Source organism: Littorina saxatilis, linkage group LG8 (genome assembly GCF_037325665.1).
Source record: "Littorina saxatilis isolate snail1 linkage group LG8, US_GU_Lsax_2.0, whole genome shotgun sequence".
In the NCBI taxonomy this organism is placed as follows: Eukaryota; Metazoa; Mollusca; class Gastropoda; order Littorinimorpha; family Littorinidae; genus Littorina; species Littorina saxatilis.
Window position 1 is genome coordinate 42,973,988 of NC_090252.1, and position 22,201 is coordinate 42,996,188.

The window sequence follows — 22,201 nt, forward strand, 5'->3', positions numbered from 1 at the left end:
CGACGAGAGTCTGCACAAAGTTGACTCCGAGAAATGAATCTCTTGCAGAACGTGGGGATCGAACTCACGCTGATAGCGACCAACTGGCTACACAGCCAGCGCGCTACCAACTGAGCTACGTCCCCGCCCCCACATAACGACGGTAACAAAGACGGTACCGTCCATGCAGTCTCAGTTAAAAACGCCATGCGCAAAATGAACACACAACGGTAACATGTACGCTACACTTACAGTTCGCTGTGAGTTCGAAAAGATTGGCACACAAACCGAGGGAAGCAAAAACAGTATTGTGCAGTCTCAGATAAAAAAAATAAAAAAAGCCAGTACAGAACATGACGGCAACATAGACGGTACATTTCACATGTTTCATTCTTTGTTCAAAAAGGCACACATAAAACTCGAAAAAAAACATAGACGGCACAGTGCAGTATCTGTTCGAAAACGCTGGCGAAGAACCAAAGTGCAGTATAGAAGGTACAGTTAGGTTTCAGCTAAAAAAATAAAGATGGCACATACCCCGAATATAACATAGACAGTAAAATGCAGTCTCATTTCAAAACGATAGGCAAAGAACCCGAGGGCAAAAAAAGCGATCTCAGTTCAAAAGTCACGCACAAAACCGGAAGGCAATGTAAGAGGCACTGTGTAGTCTGAGCTAAAAGAAACACATAAACATATAGGCACAGAACCCGAAAGCAACATATACGTTACAGTCCAGGCTTAGTTCAAAAGTCACGCACATAACCCGAGGGCAACACAAGCGGCACAGTGAAGTCTCAGTTAAAAAGGCACGCACACATAACGATGGTAACATAGACGATCACAGTCAAGTCTCAGTTACAAAGGCACGCACACATAACGATGGTAACATAGACGACACAGTCAAGTCTCAGTTAAAAAGGCACGCACACATAACGATGGTAACATAGACGGTACAGTCCAGTCTCAGTTAAAAAGGCACGCACATAAAAAGGCACGCACACATAACGACGGTAACATAGACGACACAGTCAAGTCTCAATTAAAAAGGCACGCACACATAACGATGGTAACATAGACGATCACAGTCAAGTCTCAGTTACAAAGGCACGCACACATAACGACGGTAACATAGACGGTACAGTCTAGTCTCAGTTACAAAGACAGACACAAAACATAGACGTTACAGTGTTGTCTTAGTCAGTTAAAAAAAAAGCCAGGCACGAAACCCGAGGGCAACAAAGGCGGCACTGTGCAGTCTCAGTTCAAACAGGCTGGCAAAGATCGCAAGGGCAATATAGACGGTACAGTTTAGTCTCAGTTCAAAACAGATAGCACATAACCCGATTATAACATGCACGGCACAGTGCAGCCTCAGTTCTTAAAGGAAGGCACAGATAACGACGGTAACATAGACAGTACAGTCCAGTCTCCGTTAAAAAAAAAAAAAGACAGGCACGAAACATAGACGTTATAGTGCTGTCTCAGTTCAGTTCCAAAAGCCAGGCACGAAACCCGCGGGCAGCATAGACGGTTGTGTCAAGTCCCGGAGCTGCGACTCAATGGCCAACGGAAGATAGCCAGCGAGTCTGTACACGTTGGAACAATACTCATCAATCTTCTCTGTTGTGTTCAGCTCACACACCTTCCTCCACGCGAAGGCTTCTGCGCTAGAGTTTGTGGTGCGCACGTTGATACAGTTCTCGCACTGCGTTCCGGACGACGATCTCGTGATCTGCAGCAAGTGCTTCTCCTGCTTGGGAGCCATTTTTAATCCTGCGAAACCCAGAAGTATTTTGGCGTATCGAAAGGGATCCAGGGCAATGTCTTCGTAGCGGACACGAAGCACTCTTCCAGGGAACTGTTCCCTCGCCTCTTCGCTGAGGGTGAGATTCTGTTCCACGTTACGGCAGAATGTCTGACAGTGTGCAAGAAGAGAGGAACCAGCGAACTGTGAAAGCTTCAGCTGCGAGATCAGGGTTCCGCGAGGGTCTCTGAGCAAATGGATGACCTTGACCTTCGGGTCTTTTCTCATCAGGGCAAAGGCCTCTTCAAGAGAGTAACGTAGAGATTTGATAACTGTCACGTTTGATTTGAAGCACAGACGTTGCAAGAGAGGCAAGCACCGGAGAGGTCCGAGTATACCTGGATGTGTCAAAACGCAGTTCTTGAATCGTAATGTCTTCCTTCCAAGAAACTGAAAATTGTCCGTCAGAACTTTGGGGTACATTGCTCTGAAGCTGCAGTTGAAGTAGCCCTTGATCACGTTGTCTTTAACCCTCGCAAAATCCTCGTAGGTCATGTTTGATGTCTTCCTGTGAAACATAGGACAAGACAGACACAGACTTATATTAACTTTACTTGGTACTTTGTACGATGCTGGTCAACTTTTTGAGTCCCGACATTTACATATTTTTTTTTTTTAAGATTTCGTTCTTGCTATGAACATTGTGAATCACACGGACTATGTTAAATGTAAGTAGTGTAAAACATTTAACAATTTTGCTCCAAATATCGTTTAAGACACTGATGATGTATTTATTGTTTTCATCTGAACATGCTCCTGACACACACACACACACACACACACACACACACACACACACACACACACACACACACACACACACACACACACACACACACACACACACTAATTGTTTTCATCTGAGCATGCTCCTCCGTGAGTTTAAAGGTTGACGAAGCGCTATAAACACACACACTTACACACACACTCACACACACACCCACACACACACACACACACACCCAAACACAAACCACCACCACCACCACCAACACCAACACCACCAACCCATCTTTCCTCCCGCCTCATCCTGCACACTCACAGGGTATCATTGTCCCAGAAGTGGAGAGACCTGGTCGTATCTGTCTCGCTCAGCGCGTGAAGAGGTTCGAACACGTAAAACACGCCAGGATGGGAGTCGTAGATGTCACCCGTGAACGTGGACCCACTTCGCATGTAGGTCACAATGAGGATCTTCACCCTGGTCGTTGTTGGCGGCTTGATGTCTAAAGCAGAATGTGGGTGGTCAGCATGCTTGCCACAATGAACATTATCAATAATCTATTTTCGGAAATAACTCTGTCGGTTTTGTATGGCCTGTGGAAGAGTGACGTACCTTTTCTTGCCAAGTTAGAGGCAAACAATGGAGGGACCAATCAGTGAAAACGGTTGAAGCTTCAGCTGTGAAACGTCACCAACCTCCCGGGTCCGTGAACACCGTCAGACATGAACCAGGAGGTTTAAACAGTATTTTATTCAGATACAAGTTTACCAAGCCATGGAATGTATAGTATAACAAAGGAGCACACCATGAATCAGGTCTGGTTCACCTGTAGGGAGGGGTGTGCCGGTGTAACACGAGAAAATTACTCCCACGAGATTTTTACTCCGGAGTAAACATTTCGTACGAAAAAGTTACTCCCTTTACAAAAAAAAGCACTCCCCCATTTCACGAGAAAATTACTTCCCAAGACAGGTGAGTTCCGAGTAAACATTTCGTACAAAAATGTTACTCCCCTGACGAATAAATAACGAATAAATTACTTCACCCAAACACAAGCAATTTAACTTCCCATGCCAGGTGTACGAAATTTTTACTCCCTTGTCCCCTGTTAGTCTTGGTGGTAAGAAGGGGTGGAAGGAGGGTAGCGCGACATTCGTGTGCGCGAGATCACTTATTGGCATTATCCCTTCGCCCGCATCCCATTTTTGCGTACGAGATTTTACTGGAAGTAAAAACAAGTCGCGTAAGGCGAAAATACAATATTTAGTCAAGTAGCTGTCGAACTCACAGAATGAAACTGAACGCAATGCCATTTTTCACCAAGACCGTATACTCGTAGCATCGTCAGTCCACCGCTCATGGCAAAGGCAGTGAAATTGACAAGAAGAGCGGGGACTACCGCTAAGAAGGATAGTACGCTTTTCTGTACCTCTCTTTGTTTTAACTTTCTGAGCGTGTTTTTAATCCAAACATATCATATCTATATGTTTTTGGAATCAGGAACCGACAAGGAATAAGATGAAAGTGTTTTTAAATTGATTTCGACAATTTAATTTTGATAATAATTTTTATATATTTAATTTTCAGAGCTTGTTTTTAATCCGAATATAACATATTTATATGTTTTTGGAATCAGCAAATGATAGAAAATAAGATAAACGTAAATTTGGATCGTTTTATAAATTTTTATTTTTGTTTACAATTTTCAGATTTTTAATGACCAAAGTCATTAATTAATTTTTAAGCCACCAAGCTGAAATGCAATACCGAAGTCCGGGCTTTGTCGAAGATTACTTGACCAAAATTTCAACCAATTTGGTTGAAAAGTGAGGGCGTGACAGTGCCGCCTCAACTTTCACGAAAAGCCGGATATGACGTCATCAAAGACATTTATCAAAAAAATGAAAAAAATGCTCGGGGATTTCATACCCAGGAACTCTCATGTCAAATTTCATAAAGATCGGTCCAGTAGTTTAGTCTGAATCGCTCTACACACACACACAGACAGACACACACACACACGCACATACACCACGACCCTCGTTTCGATTCCCCCTCGATGTTAAAATATTTAGTCAAAACTTGACTAAATATAAAAATGGGGAGTAAAAATTTCGTGGAGGGAGTAATTTTTTCGTGCCTTGGGGAGTTCTTTTCTCGTACGAAAAGTGTACTCGGAGTAAGAATTTCGTACGAAATATTTACTCCGGAGTAAATTGTTCGTGGAGTAAAAATTTCGTGTTACACCGGAAACATGTACACACCCCTCACAAGTGAATGGTCCCTCAATTGCCAGTCTTCAATTTGGCAAGACAAGATCACTGTTCCACAACCAGTACAAACCCGACAGAGTTATTTTCGGAACTCGTCTATTGGCGGGTTGGTGGCTTTAACAGTGGTGGCAGCTTGATTGCTTGAACATTGTTTCTGGTTGATGGCTTTAACAGTGGTGACAGCTTGATTGCTTGAACATTGTTTCTGGTTGGTGGCTTTAACAGTGGTGACAGCTTGATTGCTTGAACATTGTTTCTGGTTGGTGGCTTTAACAGTGGTGACAGCTTGATTGCTTGAACATTGTTTCTGGTTGGTGGCTTTAACAGTGGTGACAGCTTGATTGCTTGAACATTGTTTCTGGTTGGTGGCTTTAACAGTGGTGACAGCTTGATTGCTTGAACATTGTTTCTGGTTGGTGGCTTTAACAGTGGTGACAGCTTGATTGCTTGAACATTGTTTCTGGTTGGTGGCTTTAACAGTGGTGACAGCTTGATTGCTTGAACATTGTTCCTGGTTGGTGGCTTTAACAGTGGTGACAGCTTGATTGCTTGAACATTGTTTCTGGTTGGTGGCTTTAACAGTGGTGACAGCTTGATTGCTTGAACATTGTTTCTGGTTGGTGGCTTTAACAGTGGTGGCAGCTTGATTGCTTGAACATTGTTTCTGGTTGGTGGCTTTAACAGTGGTGGCAGCTTGATTGCTTGAACATTGTTTCTGGTTGATGGCTCACACACTGTTTGCGGTGTAATGGCCTGATCTTGGGTCAACCAGACCTGATTCATGGTTTTTGTTTGTTTGTTTGCTTAACGCCCAGCCGACCACGAAGGGCCATACCAGGGCGGTGCTGCTTTGACATATAACGTGCGCCACACACAAGACAGAAGTCGCAGCACAGGCTTCATGTCTCACCCAGTCACATTATTCTGACACCGGACCAACCAGTCCTAGCACTAACCCCATAATGCCAGAAGCCAGGCGGAGCAGCCACAAGATTGCCAATTTTAAAGTCTTAGGTATGACCAGGCCGGGGTCCGAACCCACGACCTCCCGATCACGGGGCGGACGCCTTACCACTAGGCCAACCGTGCCGGTCTGATTCATGGTGTGCTCCTTTGTTATACTATACATTCCATGGCTTGGTAAACTTGTATCTGTATAAAATACTGTTTAAACCTCCTGGTTCATGTCTGACGGTGTTCAGACCCTGGAGGTTTGTGACGTGTCGCAGCTGTAGCTTCAACAGTTTTCAAAAAATCAAAACAATTTTATTTTATGACCGAAACGTAACCCTGCTGTAATTTTGAGATTTGACGAGAGTTAACCAGACTTTAGGTCATGTTGGGTGGTCGTATCAATCCTAACATTCGGCACAGTTTCACATCTTTGGCTTCAACAATAGTTGAGAAAAAAAACTAAAACGTTAATTATGTTCTGTTCATTAGACATTCATTTATATAGAGGTGACATGGTGTTATCCATTCAGATGATTACAACTAAATGTGACCCTCCACGACGGTATGAGTCGCATGTCACCTTTGCATGATTTTCATATTTTTACATTTTCCTGAAGAGTTTTTTATGCTCTATCCAGTGGTGAAACCCGTTTTAGAAAAGAGCGAAAACTGTTTGAGTTATAAGCCTGTGACTAAGGTGACCCTCACACTATTACCAGACACTCCCCGGACTTGTATTAAGCCTAGCGCAGAACCGCGCGAGGTGACATGCGACTCATTTCGTGGTGGAGGGTCACAAATATTTCTAGATATTCATTCACATATCGACGGCCTGGAGGCATCAATTTAAATGATTACGACTAAATACATCTGGACATTCACTCACAAAGATATGACCTGATGTTATGCATTCAGGTGATTACATCTTAATATGTCTAGACATTCACATATAAATTTCATGTCTTCTATTCAGGTGGTTACATATAATATGCCTAGACGTCCACACAGACATGACATGATTTCATATCTTCTATGCATGTGATTACGTCTTATAATATCTTGACATTCACATAGAGATTTCATGTTTTCTAATCAGGTGGTTACATCTAAAATGCCTAGACGTCCACACAGAGATGACATGATTCCGAGACGTCCACACAGAGATGACATGATGTTATCATTTCAGGGGATTTCAACTAAATAGATCCAGACGTTCATTCATATAGAGAAGACATATGATGTTATTTATTCAGAGGATTACATCTGAATATGTCTGAAAATGACTGACCCACTGGTAGCTGCGCTATGTCCAGGTCAGGCGACTGTTGATTGCGAGGGAGTAGAATTGTCTGAGAGAAACGCACGAGACGACTAGAATTCAAAACAGGCTTCAGCGGCGAATTCTTATGAAGATAATCTGTAACACAGTATTGTTATTAGCACGTGGCGTCAGGAATTGAAAAAAGAAGACTATGACACCGTCACAAACAACACTTAAGTCAACCCAAACACAGACATATGTAAGACAATAACCAACATTAAAGATGCAAGATTTTGTCCATTGTAGAAAACCACACACAATTGATAAATTTATAAAACGCCAATGAAGAAGGACGCTCAGCTGTAGAGAGAAAGAAAGAAAGAAGGAAAAAGAAAAATAAAATAAAAAAAAGGAAAAACGAAAAAAAAAAATAAAAAGAAACAAGAAAAAAAAAGGAAAAAAAAAAAACACGAAAAAAAAAACAAAACAAAAAAACGTAGGGTTTCATTTTTATATTTAGTCAAGTTTTGATTTTCATTTATTTTTCAGCTTGAAGCGGACTGCATGCAACTGAGGCAAAAAAAAAAAAAAGACGACTTTGATGATAAATTGTGTAAAGGTGATTTGAATCGAAATGTCTTTTCCTGTATTTTAATTGACTCGAAAATGGCACGCTTTAACGGATCATCATCTTTGACATGACCGGTGTCGCCTTTCTTTAAAACATTTGACAGTTAAAGGAAGCAAAACAAGACGTAAAGAAGGGAAGGAAGGGAGAAATAAATGAAGGAAAACAGAAGAAAGAAATACAAAAAATAAAAAAAAATAAAAAAAGAGAAAGAAAGTAAGAAAGAAAGACAGAAAGAAAGAAACAAGACAAGCGACGTCCCCCCTTGTGTGTGTGTGTGTGTGTGTGTGTGTGTGTGTGTGTGTGTGTGTGTGTGTTTGTGTGTGTGATGTGTGTGTGTGGGTGTGTATGTATGTGTGTGTGATGTGTGTGTGTGTGTATGTGTGTGTGTGTGTGTGTGTGTGTGCGTGCGTGCGTGTGTGTGTGTGTGTGTGTGTGTGTGTGTGTGTGTGTGTGTGTGTGTGTGTGTGTGTGTGTGTGTGTGTGTGTGTGAATACGAATACAAATAATAATACGAATACACTTTATTGTCATGAAACGTAGTGTTTATAAGACACGGGAAGATACATAACCAATTGATTACATTGTTTCTTTTTTTTGGAAGCAATTATAAACAAATTCTCCCAATTTAGTTTGTACTTTGTCTACTTGCAAAAGTTGACTTGGTACACCATATGAATATGTCACACGCTTTCCTTCTTTGCCACTACTAAAGCAAACGTGTGCAAGATTGTATGTTACACGCTTTGGAGCATGTGCAAGAACGGATTCAAACTCGAAATCGTCCCTCCAAAAGCCCCAAAATGCACACACGACTTTTATTTCTCCTGCTGTTATCGTTTCCTCTCTTTACAAATTCTTCAACGCTGAGAATACTGAAAACGGCATCCCAGACGACAGAACTGTTTTCATACGCGAATTTAGCTGCCCTTGGAAAGTGGCTCGCTCACGAGGCTTGTTAGTCTGAATCTAGAAGGACAGAGTTATGAACATAGATGACAAAGATCCCGGAAAGAACAAACATTTCGCGGATGCAGACACAGAAAGACGTCATGACGATTGTGATGCTTCAAAAGATACAGACTGTGACGATGACTGTGACGTCATTCACATATACCGAGACGTCATTCATAGTTGTTCGGTCACTTTCGTCAAAAAGTAGATCTCTCCACAATGGCTGCTCCTGTGTTTAGGTTTATCAAGCCTGAGTACGCAAAACGTGTTTGTTCTCTCCTCTGTTGAAGCTGTGAGACATAAATGCTATTCCGACTTGGTCGTGTGACAGAGTTTTCTTCCACACTCGATTAGCTGATGTCTAACTCAGCCTGACGGCTTCGTTAGACAATCAACGTAATCTAGTGTGGAAGAAAACGTCTGTCACACGACCAAATCTGAATAGCAGGTAATATAGGTCGATTAATTTCACTCATGAAATATTTTTGTAATTGGTTGTTTTCTATGCAGTTATCTAGAATATGTATTTCATCTTCTATTACTCCACATGTTTCACATAATCTATTTTCCCTTGGTGTATTGCTGTGTCTACCAGTTTCAATTTTCAGGTCGTGGGCACTTATTCTTAGTTTACACGATTGTTTATATTTTCTTTGTTTTATGCATAACAGATATGGTTCCGTTTTATAATTTGTTACTATTCTTTGATAAAAAAAATAACTTTGGTGAACTTCTTATTTGACATTTCCAGAATTGTATATATTGGAGTTCCAATTTTTCACATAATAACATATTTTTACCTTTTGACATTAAAAGTGGATTGATTTTTCCGCACATGATCTAATCCAATGACTTCTAACAATTGTTTTACAAATGATATCCATGGATATGTTTCACTGCCTTTGGTGTACATACGATTATATACTTTGCTCAGATGAGATGTTTTTGGAAGATCCAATATGTGTAACCAGTACGCAATGATATTACATATTATTTTAATGCTAACTGGGAATCTTCCTAATTCTCCTAGTACTGGTACTACCATAGTTTTCTTATGTACCCCAAGAATTTGTTTACAGAATTTTGAATGAACGTTTTCATGTTGATATTTACAAGTCATGCATTCTTTAAACATTTTTGATAAATATAATAGTTCATTTGTATTAATCTGGTGTGGAAACCAGATTTCTGCACCATATGTTGATATTGGTGAAATCAAACTATCATACAATTGTAACATGACTTTTATGTTGATATCAGTTTTACGGAACGTTCGACGTAAAGCATGAAGTGCTTTGTTTGTGTGTGTGTGTGTGTGTGTGTGTGTGTGTGTGTGTGTGTGTGTGTGTGTGTGTGTGTGTGTGTGGTGGGTGTGTGTGTGTGTGTGTGTGTGTGTGTGTGTGTGTGTGTGTGTGTGTGTGTGTGTGTGTGCCCGTGCACAGTTAGAGCCATAGCACGATGTGAACAGGATGACCAACTCTGTTTTCTTGCAATTCATCACACGCAATAACTAACTTACCTGTGTAATAAACGGCAAGCACAGTGCAGACAAAAACAAAACAACTGACAGCGGTAAATGCAGCGCGGCCTCTGGCCATTGCGTGTCTCTGATCAAATCTGAAAACATCATAATCATCATCATCATCATCATCATCATCATCATCATCATCATCATCATCATCATCATCACCATCACCAATCATCATCATCATCATCATCATCATCACCATCACCATCATCATCATCATCATCATCATCATCATCATCATCATCATCATCATCATCACCATCATCACCATCACCATCACCATCACCATCATCATCATCACCATCACCATCATCATCATCATCATCATCATCATCATCATCATCATCATCATCATCATCATCATCATCATCATCATCATCATCATCGATCGTTGTCGCATTTCGTCGTTTGATTCTGTCTTTTGTGTCAGCAGCTGCTGTCGCAAACGTACTGACAGCTCCGGCGATTTTGATCGACCCACTTTCGAATCTTATTCTCACGTCACTGGTCTTTGCTAGCACTCGTTCGTCCGGGTTAACACACACAATGTGAGTACACAGAAGTATTTTGCAAACACCAGCACTAACAGTAGTGTAGTGCATATTTTGGATAGCCATATCGGATATTGGGACGTTTACACAAAAAACCGGAAGTGAACGTAACAATATAAACCTAATGCAACCTTACCTTATTGTCACCATCTTTGGAGGGCGCAGAACATCTCAACAAAGTCGTGCAACCACTTCTTCTCTCCTTTGTCTAATACACGATCCCATTAACAAGGATAACTCTAACCCTGATATCTCCTCACGGCCGTGCACAGACTAGCTCTTCTCTCCTTTATTAAAAACGATCCCATTAATACAGCAAAGTTGTCCCAAAGCCTAACACCTCAGCAAGGCCTTAGTAAAGTATCTCTTCCCTTCTTTGTTAAAAAAACCGATATCGTTAAGGTAACATGGGTAACCCTAAGCCAAACATTCCAACATTGCCTTGCACACTCCTCTGTTCTTCCGTGCACACTCCTCTGCTCTTCTATGTTCAACACTAATCTCCTTAACTTAACACGGGTAATCATATGCCAAACATCTCAACCTAGCCGTGCACACTCCTCTGTTTTTTGTGTGTGTTCAACACTAATCTCCTTAACTTAACACGGGTAATCATATGCCAAACATCTCAACCTAGCCGTGCACACTCCTCTGTTCTTCTTTGTTCAAAACTAATCTCATGGACTTAACACGGGTAACCCTAAGCCAAACATCTCAACATTGCCTTGCACACTCCTATTTTCTTCTTTGTTCAAAACTAATCTCATTAACTCAACACGGGTAACCCTATGCCAAACATATCAACTTAGCCGTGCTCACTCCTCTGTTCTTCTTTGTTCAAAACTAATCTCATTAACTTAACACGGGTAACCCTAAGCCAAACATCTCATCTTAGCCGTGCGCACATTTTTTTCTCTCTCTTGTGAATACTGATCGCGTTCAGGAAACCACGACCACATTTCATGGACATCTCAACGACTGTAACTAATAAGCGAGAGAGTTGCTAAGTTTAACAACTGCAAAGCTACGTTATTGATCGCGCGTGCCAGATCGCACGGTCACATCTGTTAAAATGCACTCTGTAACGCCCAGTACGGCTTTCACTGTTTAAAGATTCTCCCTTTCCGAGGGCGGGGAAGTAGCTCAGTTGGTTGCGCGCTGGCTTTGTATCCGGTTGGTCGCTATCAGCGTGAGTTCGAACCCTACGTTCGGCGAGAGATTTATTTCTTGGGGTCAACTTTCTGCAGACTCTTTTCGGTGTCCGAACACCCCTGTGTGCGCAAGATCCCTCGTTCACAGCGAAAGTCTCAGGGCTTGGAGGACCTAAACGAACCTTGTCTAAAAAACCAAGACCACCTTGTTAACTCAAAAAGGAACAAAAATACGTACATCAGTTCCAGATAGCCATTATAACAAAAATTGATCTCTACATTAATGCTTTTTTGTATTTTTTACCAAAATATGAAACTTTACACAGATCTCGACTGCCATTTTTGTTACCTCGAAAACAATAACTGGCTCGATATGTATAATCGTAAGGTTACCGTCAGGCTGTGTATATGATATAATCATTATTGTATGTAAGTAAATTGGTGGTAGTAGCTCCTACGAGAAGGACATTATCTTTGATGCGTCACGAGCCATAACCCTGTAGCTGTTACAGCAGTCGCAGAATGTTGCGGAGGTTTATCTAATTTCGCCATTGTCGAATTTCAACAGGTTGTATTGATTGTGGATGTCGGCTGACAGGTCTTGGTTAACTCGTACCTAACACGCTCTCTGCTCACATCGACTTTCATTGGGTTCAGCTACAGAGGGTCACACAAAGCGGTACAGTCACTTATTTTGTCAAAAGGTGTCCATTTTTTGTGTGTTGTGTGTTTGTCGGACTTAGCTAGCTGTTTCCAGTAAGATCGAAGAAAAACTTACGTAAGCGTAGATATTTTAGAGAGGTTATTTACAAGGTATTTGTGTGATTTCGATAGGCTTTTGTTGTTTGGAGTAAGATAGAAGAAAGACTGATGTAAGCGAAGAGTTTTCGGAAAGATTATTGTTGGTCCCGTGGTTTTTTTTTCCAGTTTAGAGAGGCTTTAGCTGTTTTGAGAGAAGACTTGCATTATGCAGAAACAGTTATGTACACCATTTTTTTTCTTGACGCCATTGTTCACATTTTCACGTGTTTTTAAACTTTCTTTTGCTTTTGACACCAGAGAAAGGGACAAGAAGAGACGTCTTGGTTTGTCAAGTTGTCTTAAACGCAGTTGAGACAGTGTGGAGGGTAGAGTTGTCGATGTGCACATGGTGATTAAGCAATTACATGTAAGTTAAGGCAGAGTGAGTGGGCAAATATGGAAAACATTGCTAGCAGGCAGTGTAAGGGAAAGAACTGTTGATGTAATATTTCTCACTGCGGGCGTTGACGGGAAAAGTTGTTTCCCTGCATACGGAAGAGAGAGAGAGAGAGAGAGAGAGAGAGAGAGAGAGAGAGAGAGAGAGAGAGAGAGAGAGAGAGAGAGAGAGAGAGAGAGAGAGAGAGAGAGAGAGAGAGAGAGAGACACACACGCACGCACGCACACACACACACACATACATGCGCACTTACACGCACGCACGCACGCGCACGCACACACACACACACACACACACAAACACACACACACACATACACACACACAAACATACACACACACAAACATACACACGCACATAACGGTTAACAACACACAATTACTGAACTACAAACTTGAACTGTGATCAATATAATATGTGTGTGTGTGTGTGTGTGTGTGTGTGTGTGTGTGTGTGTGTTTGTATGTGTGTGCGTGTGTGCGTTCGTAAGTGCGCGCGTGTGTGTGTGGGTGTGTGTATGAGTGTGTGTGGGCGTACGTGTGTGTGTGTGCGTGTGTGTGTTTTTTGTGTGTGTGCGTGTGTGCGTGCGTGCGTACGCGCGCGTGTGTGTGTATGTGTGTGTGTGTGTGCATATGTGTGTGTGTTTGTGTGTGTGCGTGTGTGCGTGTGCGTGTGTGTGCGTGTGTGCGTTCGTAAGTGCGCGCGCGTGTGTGTGTGTGTGTATGTGTATGTGTGTGTGTGTGTGTGTGCGTGCGTTCGTAAGTGCGCGCGCGTTTGTGTGTGTGTGTGTGTGTGTGTGTGTGTGTGTGTGCGTGTGTTTGTGCGTGTGTGTGTGTGTGTACAGTTTAGTCTCAATTTAAAACAGATGGCACATAACCCGATTATAACATGCACGGCACAGTGCAGCCTCAGTTCTTAAAGGATGGCACAGATAACGACGGTAACATAGACAGTACAGTCCAGTCTCCGTTAAAAAAAACAAGTCGCGTAAGGCGAAAATACAACATTTAGTCAAGTAGCTGTCGAACTCACAGAATGAAACTGAGCGCAATGCAACGCAGCAAGACCGTATACTCGTAGCATCGTCAGTCCACCGCGCACGGCAAAGGCAGTGAAATTGACAGGAAGAGCGGGGTAGTACTTGCGCTGAGAAGGATAGCACGCTTTTCTGTACCTCTCTTTGTTTTAACTTTCTGAGCGTGTTTTTAATCCAAACATATCATATCTATATGTTTTTGGAATCAGGAACCGACAAGGAATAAGATGAAAGTGTTTTTAAATTGATTTCAAAAATTTAATTTTGATAATAATTTTTATATATTTAATTTTCAGAGCTTGTTTTTAATCCGAATATAACATATTGATATGTTTTTGGAATCAGCAAATGATGGAGAATAAGATGAACGTAAATTTGGATCGTTTTAGAAAAAAATAATTTTTTTTTACAATTTTCAGATTTTTAATGACCAAAGTCATTAATTAATTTTTAAGCCACCAAGCTGAAATGCAATACCGAAGTCCGGGCTTCGTCGAAGACTACTTGATCAAAATTTCAACCAATTTGGTTGAAAAATGAGAGCGGGACAGTGCCGCCTCAACTTTCACGAAAAGCCGGATATGACGTCATCAAAGACATTTATCAAAAAAATGAAAAAAAACATTCGGGGATATCATATTCAGGAACTCTCATGTCAATTTTCATAAAGATCGGTCCAGTAGTTTGGTCTGAATCGCTCTACACGCACGCACACACGCACGCACACACGCACACACATACACCACGACCCTCGTTTCGATTCCCCCTCGATGTTAAAACATTTAGTCAAAACTTGACTAAATGTAAAAAAGACAGGCACGAAACATAGACGTTATAGTGCTGTCTCAGTTCAGTTCCAAAAGCCAGGCACGAAACCCGCGGGCAGCATAGACGGTTGTGTCAAGTCCCGGAGCTGCGACTCAATGGCCAACGGAAGATAGCCAGCGATTCTGTACACGTTGGAACAATACTCATCAATCTTCTCTGTTGTGTTCAGCTCACACACCTTCCTCCACGCGAAGGCTTCTGCGCTAGAGTTTGTGGTGCGCACGCTGATACAGTTCTTGCACTGCGTTTTGGGCGACGATCTCGTGATCTGCAGCAAGTGCTTCTCCTGCTCGGGAGCCATTTTTAATCCTGCGAAACCCAGAAGTATTTTGGCGTATCGAAAGGGATCCAGGGCAATGTCTTCGTAGCGGACACGAAGCACTCTTCCAGGGAACTGTTGCCTCGCCTCTTCGCTGAGGGTGAGATTCTGTTCCACTTTACGGCAGAATGTCTGAAAATGTGCAAGACGAGAGGAACCAGCGAGCCGTGAAAACTTTAGCTGCGAGATCAGGGTTCCGCGAGGGTCTCTGAGCAAATGGATGACCTTGACCTTCGGGTCTTTTCTCATCAGGGCAAAGGCCTCTTCAAGAGAGTAACGTAGAGATTTGATAACTGTCACGTTTGATTGGAAGCACAGACGTTGCAAGAGAGGCAAGCACCGGAGAGGTCCGAGTATACCTGGATGTGTCAAAACGCAGTTCTTGAATTGTAATGTCTTCCTTCCAAGTAACTGAAAATAGTCCGTCAGAACATTGGGGTACATTGCTCTGAAGCTGCAGTTGAAGTAGCCCTTGATCACGTTGTCTTTAACCCTCGCAAAATCCTCGTAGGTCATGTTTGATGTCTTCCTGTGAAACATAGGACAAGACAGCCACAGACTACGATGCTGGTCAACTTTTTGAGTCCCGACATTTACACATTTTTGTTTTTTTAAGATTTCGTTCTTGCTATGAACATTGTGAATTACACGGACCATGTTAAATGTAAGTAGTGTAAAACATTTAACAATTTTGCTCCAAATATCGTTTAAGACACTGATGATGTATTTATTGTTTTTATCTGAACATGCTCCTCCGTGAGTTTAAAAGTTGACGATGGGCTGTAAACACACACACACACACACACACACACACACACACACACACACACACACACACACACACGCACACACACACACACACATACACACACACACACAAACACAAACACGCAAACATACAACACCAACACCACCATTCCGTCTCCCCTCCCGCCTCATCCTGCACACTCACAGGGTATCATTGTCCCAGAAGTGGAGAGACCTGGTCGTATCTGTCTTGCTCAGCGCGTGAAGAGGTTCGAACACGTAGAACACGCCAGGATGGGAGTCGTAGATGTCACCCGTGAACGTGGACCCACTTCGCATGTAGGTCACAATGAGGATCTTCACCCTGGTCGTTGTCGGCGGCTTGATGTCTGGAGCAGAATGGGTGTGGTCAGCATGTTTGCCAAAAAAAAACAAAAAAAACAAACATGTTTTCCACAATGAAAATTATCAATAATCTATTTTCGGAAATAACTCTGTCGGTTTTGTATGGACTGTGGAAGAGTGACGTACCCTTTCTTGCCAAGTTAGAGACAAACAATGGAGGGGCCAATCAGTGAAAACTGTTGAAGCTACAGCTGTGACACGTCACTATCCTCCAGGGTCCGTGAACACCGTCAGGCATGATCCAGGAGGTTTAAACAGTATTTTATTCAGATACAAGTTTACCAAGCCATGGACTGTATAGTATAACAAAGGAGCACACCATGAATCAGGTCTGGTTCACCTGTAGGGAGGGGTGTGCCGGAAACATGTACACACCCCTCACTAGTGAATGGTCCCTCCATTGCCAGTCTTCTTCTTCTTCTTCTTCTGCGTTCGTGGGCTGAAACTCCCACGTACACTCGTGTGTGTTTTTTGCACGAGTGGAATTTTACGTGTATGACCGTTTTTTACCCCGCCATTTAGGCAGCCATACGCCGTTTTCGGAGGAAGCATGCTCGGTATGTTCGTGTTTCTATAACCCACCGAACTCTGACATGGATTACAGGATCTTTTTCGTGCGCACTTGGTCTTGTGCTTGCGTGTACACACGGGGGTGTTCGGACACCGAGGAGAGTCTGCACACACAGTTGACTCTGAGAAATAAATCTCTCGCCGAACGTGGGGATGAACTCACGCTGACAGCGGCCAACTGGAGACAAATCCAGCGTGCTGCCGACTGAGCTACATCTCCGCCCAGTCAGTCTTCAATTTGGCAAGACAAGACCACTGTTCCACAACCCGTACAAACCCGACAGAGTTATTTTCGGAATTCGTCTATTGGCGGGTTGGTGGCTTTAACAGTGGTGACAGCTTGATTGCTTGAACATTGTTTCTGGTTGATGGCTCACACACTGTTTGCGGTTTAATGGCCTGGTCTTGGGTCAACCAGACCTGATTCATGGTGTGCTCCTTTGTTATACTATACATTCCATGGCTTGGTACACTTGTATCTGAATAAAACACTGTTTAAACCTCCTGGTTCATGTCTGACGGTGACTGATCAGACCCTGGAGGTTAGTGACGTGTCACAGCTGTAGCTTCAACAGTTTTCAAGAAATAAAAACAATTTCATTTTATGACCGAAACGTAACCCTGCTGTAATTTTGAGATTTGACGAGGGTTAACCAGACTTTAGGTCATGTTGGGTGGTCATAAAAATCCTAACATTTGGCACAGTTTCACATCTTTGGCTTCAACAATAGTTGAGAAAAAAAACTAAAACGTTAATTATGTTCTAAATGATTACGACTAAATACATCTGGACATTCACTCACAAAGATATGACCTGATGTTATGCATTCAGGTGATGACATCTTAATATGTCTAGACATGCACATAGAAATTTCATGTCTTCTATTCAGGTGGTTACATCTAATATGCCTAGACGTCCACACAGACATGACATGATTTCATGTCTTCTATGCAGGTGATTACGTCTTAATATATCTTGACATTCACATAGAGATTTCATGTTTTCTATTCAGGTAGTTACATCTAATATGCCTAGACGTCCACACAGAGATGACATGATTTCATGTCTTCTATGCAGGTGATTACGTCTTAATATATCTTGACATTCACATAGAGATTTCATGTTTTCTATTCAGGTGGTTACATCTAATATGCCTAGACGTCCACACAGAGATGACATGATTTCATGTCTTCTATGCAGGTGATTACGTCTTAATATATCTTGACATTCACATAGAGATTTCATGTTTTCTATTCAGGTAGTTACATCTAATATGCCTAGACGTCCACACAGAGATGACATGATTTCATGTCTTCTATGCAGGTGATTACGTCTTAATATATCTTGACATTCACATAGAGATTTCATGTTTTCTATTCAGGTAGTTGCATCTAATATGCCTAGACGTCCACACAGAGATGACATGATTTCATGTCTTCTATGCAGGTGATTACGTCTTAATATATCTTGACATTCACATAGAGATTTCATGTTTTCTATTCAGGTAGTTACATCTAATATGCCTAGACGTCCAAACAGAGATGACATGATTTCATGTCTTCTATGCAGGTGAGTACGTCTTACTATATCTTGACATTCGCACAGAGATTTCATGTTTTCTATTCAGGTGGTTACATCTAATATGCCTAGACATCCACACAGAGATGACATGATGTTATCAATTCAGGGTATTTCAACTAAATAGATCTAGACGTTCATTCATATAGAGAAGATATATGATGTTCTCTATTCAGAGGATTACATCTGAATATGTCTGAAAATGACTGACCCACTGGAAGCTGCGCTATGTCCAGGCTAGGCGACTGTTGATTGTGAGTGTGTGGAATTGTTTCAGAGAAACGCACGAGACGACTAGAGTTCGAAACAGGCTTCCGCGGCGAATTCTTATGTATATAATCTGTAACACAATATTGTTATTAGCACGTGGCATCTGGAATTCTGCCGTGTAAAGCAGAAGGTAGCAAGTCCATGACACATAGTTTCGAGAAAATCATGTTTTGTCTCTTTGAATCTATGTATTGAAATGTAAAGCTTTAAATTATATCTTTTTTTACTGATGAAATGCAGGGCAGTGTTTTGCGTTGCTGTTATGAATATCAAAACCCACATTTGATTCATCACTTAGAAATAATGATTCGTTGTCGCATTTCGTCGTCTGATTCTGTATTTTGCCAAATTAATACACAAAACTCATTCACTTAAAAATAATGGTAAAAGGCAGTAACAGGACATACTGCTTTCTGCCAAATTATGCCCCAACTTAAATCTTGTTAAAACGAAACCTATACACACCCCTATACCGGGGGTGTAAAAAGTAGCTAAAGGCAGTAATGGACTCAGTTACTGCTTTCTGCCATTTTACTTTGGTCTGGCTGTGAAAAAGGAAGTGGATTTACTGCTTTCTGCCAATTTATTATCAGAGAAAATGCAAATTTGGGGCAAACGTGTTCCCATACACACATACCCACACACACACACACACACACACACACACACGCATGCATGCACCCCCACACACACACTCACACACTCTCTCATCCTGATTTTTGTCTGCTTGTCTGTATGTCTGTGTCCCTCTCTCTCTCTCTCTTTCTCTCTCTTTTTTTCTTTCTCTCTCTCTCTCTCTCTCTCTCTCTCTCTCTCTCTCTCTCTCTCTCTCTCTCTCTCTCTCTCTCTCTCTCTCTCTCTCTCAGCCTTAAATCTTAATCCTTGTAAAATAAAGTTCAAATCAATTCAATTCTCTCTCTCTCTCTGTCTCTCTCTCTCTTCCCCCTCTCTCTCTCTCTTCCCCCTCTACCTCCCTCTCTCTCTGTCTTGCTCTCTTCCCCTATCTCTTTTGCCCAGTATTTTCATTATTGGTCTCTCCGAGTGTCTCCACAACGTGACTTGTGCCCAACAAAAAATATAAATGCATAAGAGAAAATATCCCAACGACATATACACGTATGTGCCTGCGGAGATAAGTACAAGCTGTTCAATGTTGCGTTGGCTGGCGCTATCATAACCTAGCTACATAATTTCTAAAAACTGTTTCAGTAGTTTTCCTTTCTCGTTGTCGATTGCTATAAGCCGCAGATGTTGATGTTCATGCCTGACTGACTCCTCATAGTGCAACATCGCTTTTATGAAATCACAGCTGTTGTTCGTACAAAAACACGAGCAATTCGGTTTATTTTATGTTTAATAAAAACTTAGTTCGTTTGATGATTTCACACGCTTTGAGGCGCGCACACACACACACACACACACACACACACATACACATACACACGCACGCACGCACGCACGCACACACTCTCTCTATATCTCTCTATCTCCATCCTTTTTACATTTAGTCAAGTTTTGACTAAATGTTTTAACGTAGAGGGGGGAATCGAGACGAGGGTCGTGGTGTATGTGTGTGTGTGTGTGTGTGTGTGTGTGTGTGTGTGTGTGTGTGTGTGTGTGTGTGTGTGTGTAGAGCGATTCAGACTAAACTACTGGACAGATCTTTATGAAATTTGACATGATAGTTCCTGGGTATGATATCCCCAGACGTTATTTTTCATTTTTTTAATAAATGTCTTTGATGACGTCATATCCGGCTTTTTGTGAAAGTTGAGGCGGCACTGTCACGCTCTCATTTTTCAACCAAATTGGTTGAAATTTTGGTCAAGTAATAACAATAACAATAACAATAACAGCACTTTATTGTCCATTAAAATATTACATAAAAATGGAAATTTTTCTTCGGCACACCCTGTCTGCCTGTAAACGATTATAACAACAATTGTATAGGACGACACACATAAAACATAAAACATAAAAGGGATACAATCAAATATGATATTGCACTATGTAAATTTACCCTCTCATATCACAGGAGTTGGGTTTCACAGCCGAGTAATCACATTACAAATATTTCCCACACACCTTCACATGTACACATTGTTTGTTTTTCCCCCAGCCGACCAGCCTCTACGTGATGCGAGAAGAATTTAAAATGGTGACTGCAGAAGGCAGGAATGACTTTTTAAACTGGTTTTTGCGTGCCAAAGGGACCTTATAACGTTTACCTGAAGGGAGAATTTCGAAACAGGGGTTGAGAGGATGGATCGGATCACGGACAATTTTGAGAGCTTTCCGCTCAATGGCAGCTTCGTAGAGACTGGTCAGCTGTCGTTGGGGTTGCCCAACAAGCTTGCTAGCCGTCGCAACAATGCGGTGGAGTTTAGCTTTGTTTTTAACATTTGTGGTACCATACCATGTCACAATGTTAAAAGTCAGTATGCTTTCAATCAAACTGCGATACACAAGTTCCATAACACTTTGATTGACATTAAAATATTTAAGCTTCCTGAGAAGAAAAAGTCGCTGCTGAGCTTTCTTATAAACAGCATGAACATGATCACTAAAAGTCAGCTTATTGTCAATTGAAACCCCAAGATATTTGAAGGTTTCCACAAGTTCAACTTCCTTGTCGCTTATTCTCACTTTTTGGGGACCACAATTATCACTCTTTCCTCCAAAAATCATTTCTTTTGTTTTGCCTACATTCAACTGCAAGAAACTGGACTTGAACCATTCATTCAGAAGATCAACTTGGGTAAAATACTTTGACAAAGTTTCGTCGTCCTTCAGACGCCCAACGAGGGCCATGTCGTCTGCATATTTAATGAGGGCTAGAACTGGATCATTTAAAAGCATGTTGTTTGTGTAAATGGAAAAAAGGACAGGAGAGAGAACACAAAGCCCGGACTTCGGTATTGCATTTCAGCTTGGTGGCTTAAAAATTAATTAATGACTTTGGTCATTAAAAATCTGAAAATTGTAAAAACAATATTTTTTTTAAAAAACGATTCTTTTTCTTTATTTGGTGTTTAACGTCGTTTTCAACCCCGAAGGTTATATCGCGACGTTTAAAAAACGATCCAAATGTACGTTTATCTTATTTTCCATCATTTTCTGATTCCAAAAACATATAAATATGTTATATTTGGATTAAAAACAAGCTCTGAAAATTAATAAAAAAACGCTAGCGCTGGACCCGAGTACTCTTCAGACTGGCTCGCTCCCCCAGTATGAAAGTTTGTGTCTTGTGCACGTGGATTTAAAAAAAAAAAATTATTAATTTATTTTACACAATTAAAAAATTATTAGAGTAAAATAAAACATTAGCCCTATGCTCCACAGGGAGTCTACAGGAATAAGTCAAGTAAGTCAAAACATTAAAACGTTCATAATAAACAATAGTTAACAAGAATTAAAAAAAATAAATGAATAAATA

The 22,201-nt window shown here is 41.4% G+C and overlaps 2 protein-coding genes across 2 annotated transcripts in view; both read right to left on the minus strand.

The window, feature by feature from the left end:
• Positions 1-972: 972 nt before the first annotated feature.
• Positions 973-10,253, minus strand: LOC138973673 (carbohydrate sulfotransferase 6-like). Its single transcript, XM_070346406.1, has 4 exons — positions 10,100-10,253; positions 7,026-7,154; positions 2,829-3,012; positions 973-2,294 (listed from the first exon to the last, which is right to left on the minus strand). Exons 1-4 carry the CDS (start codon positions 10,176-10,178, stop codon positions 1,469-1,471), a joined length of 1,218 nt encoding a protein of 405 aa, XP_070202507.1. The 5' UTR covers positions 10,179-10,253; the 3' UTR covers positions 973-1,468.
• Positions 10,254-13,866: 3,613 nt separating this feature from the next.
• The window catches only part of LOC138973672 (carbohydrate sulfotransferase 5-like), a 20,891-nt gene continuing 12,556 nt past the window's right edge, over positions 13,867-22,201 (minus strand). The window contains exons 3-5 of the mRNA XM_070346404.1: positions 18,704-18,832; positions 16,144-16,327; positions 13,867-15,720 (exon numbers count right to left, since the gene is read on the minus strand). Of these exons, the coding sequence (XP_070202505.1) occupies positions 14,895-15,720; positions 16,144-16,327; positions 18,704-18,832 (1,139 nt within the window). The 3' untranslated portion in view covers positions 13,867-14,894. The remainder of the gene's footprint in view (positions 15,721-16,143; positions 16,328-18,703; positions 18,833-22,201) is intronic.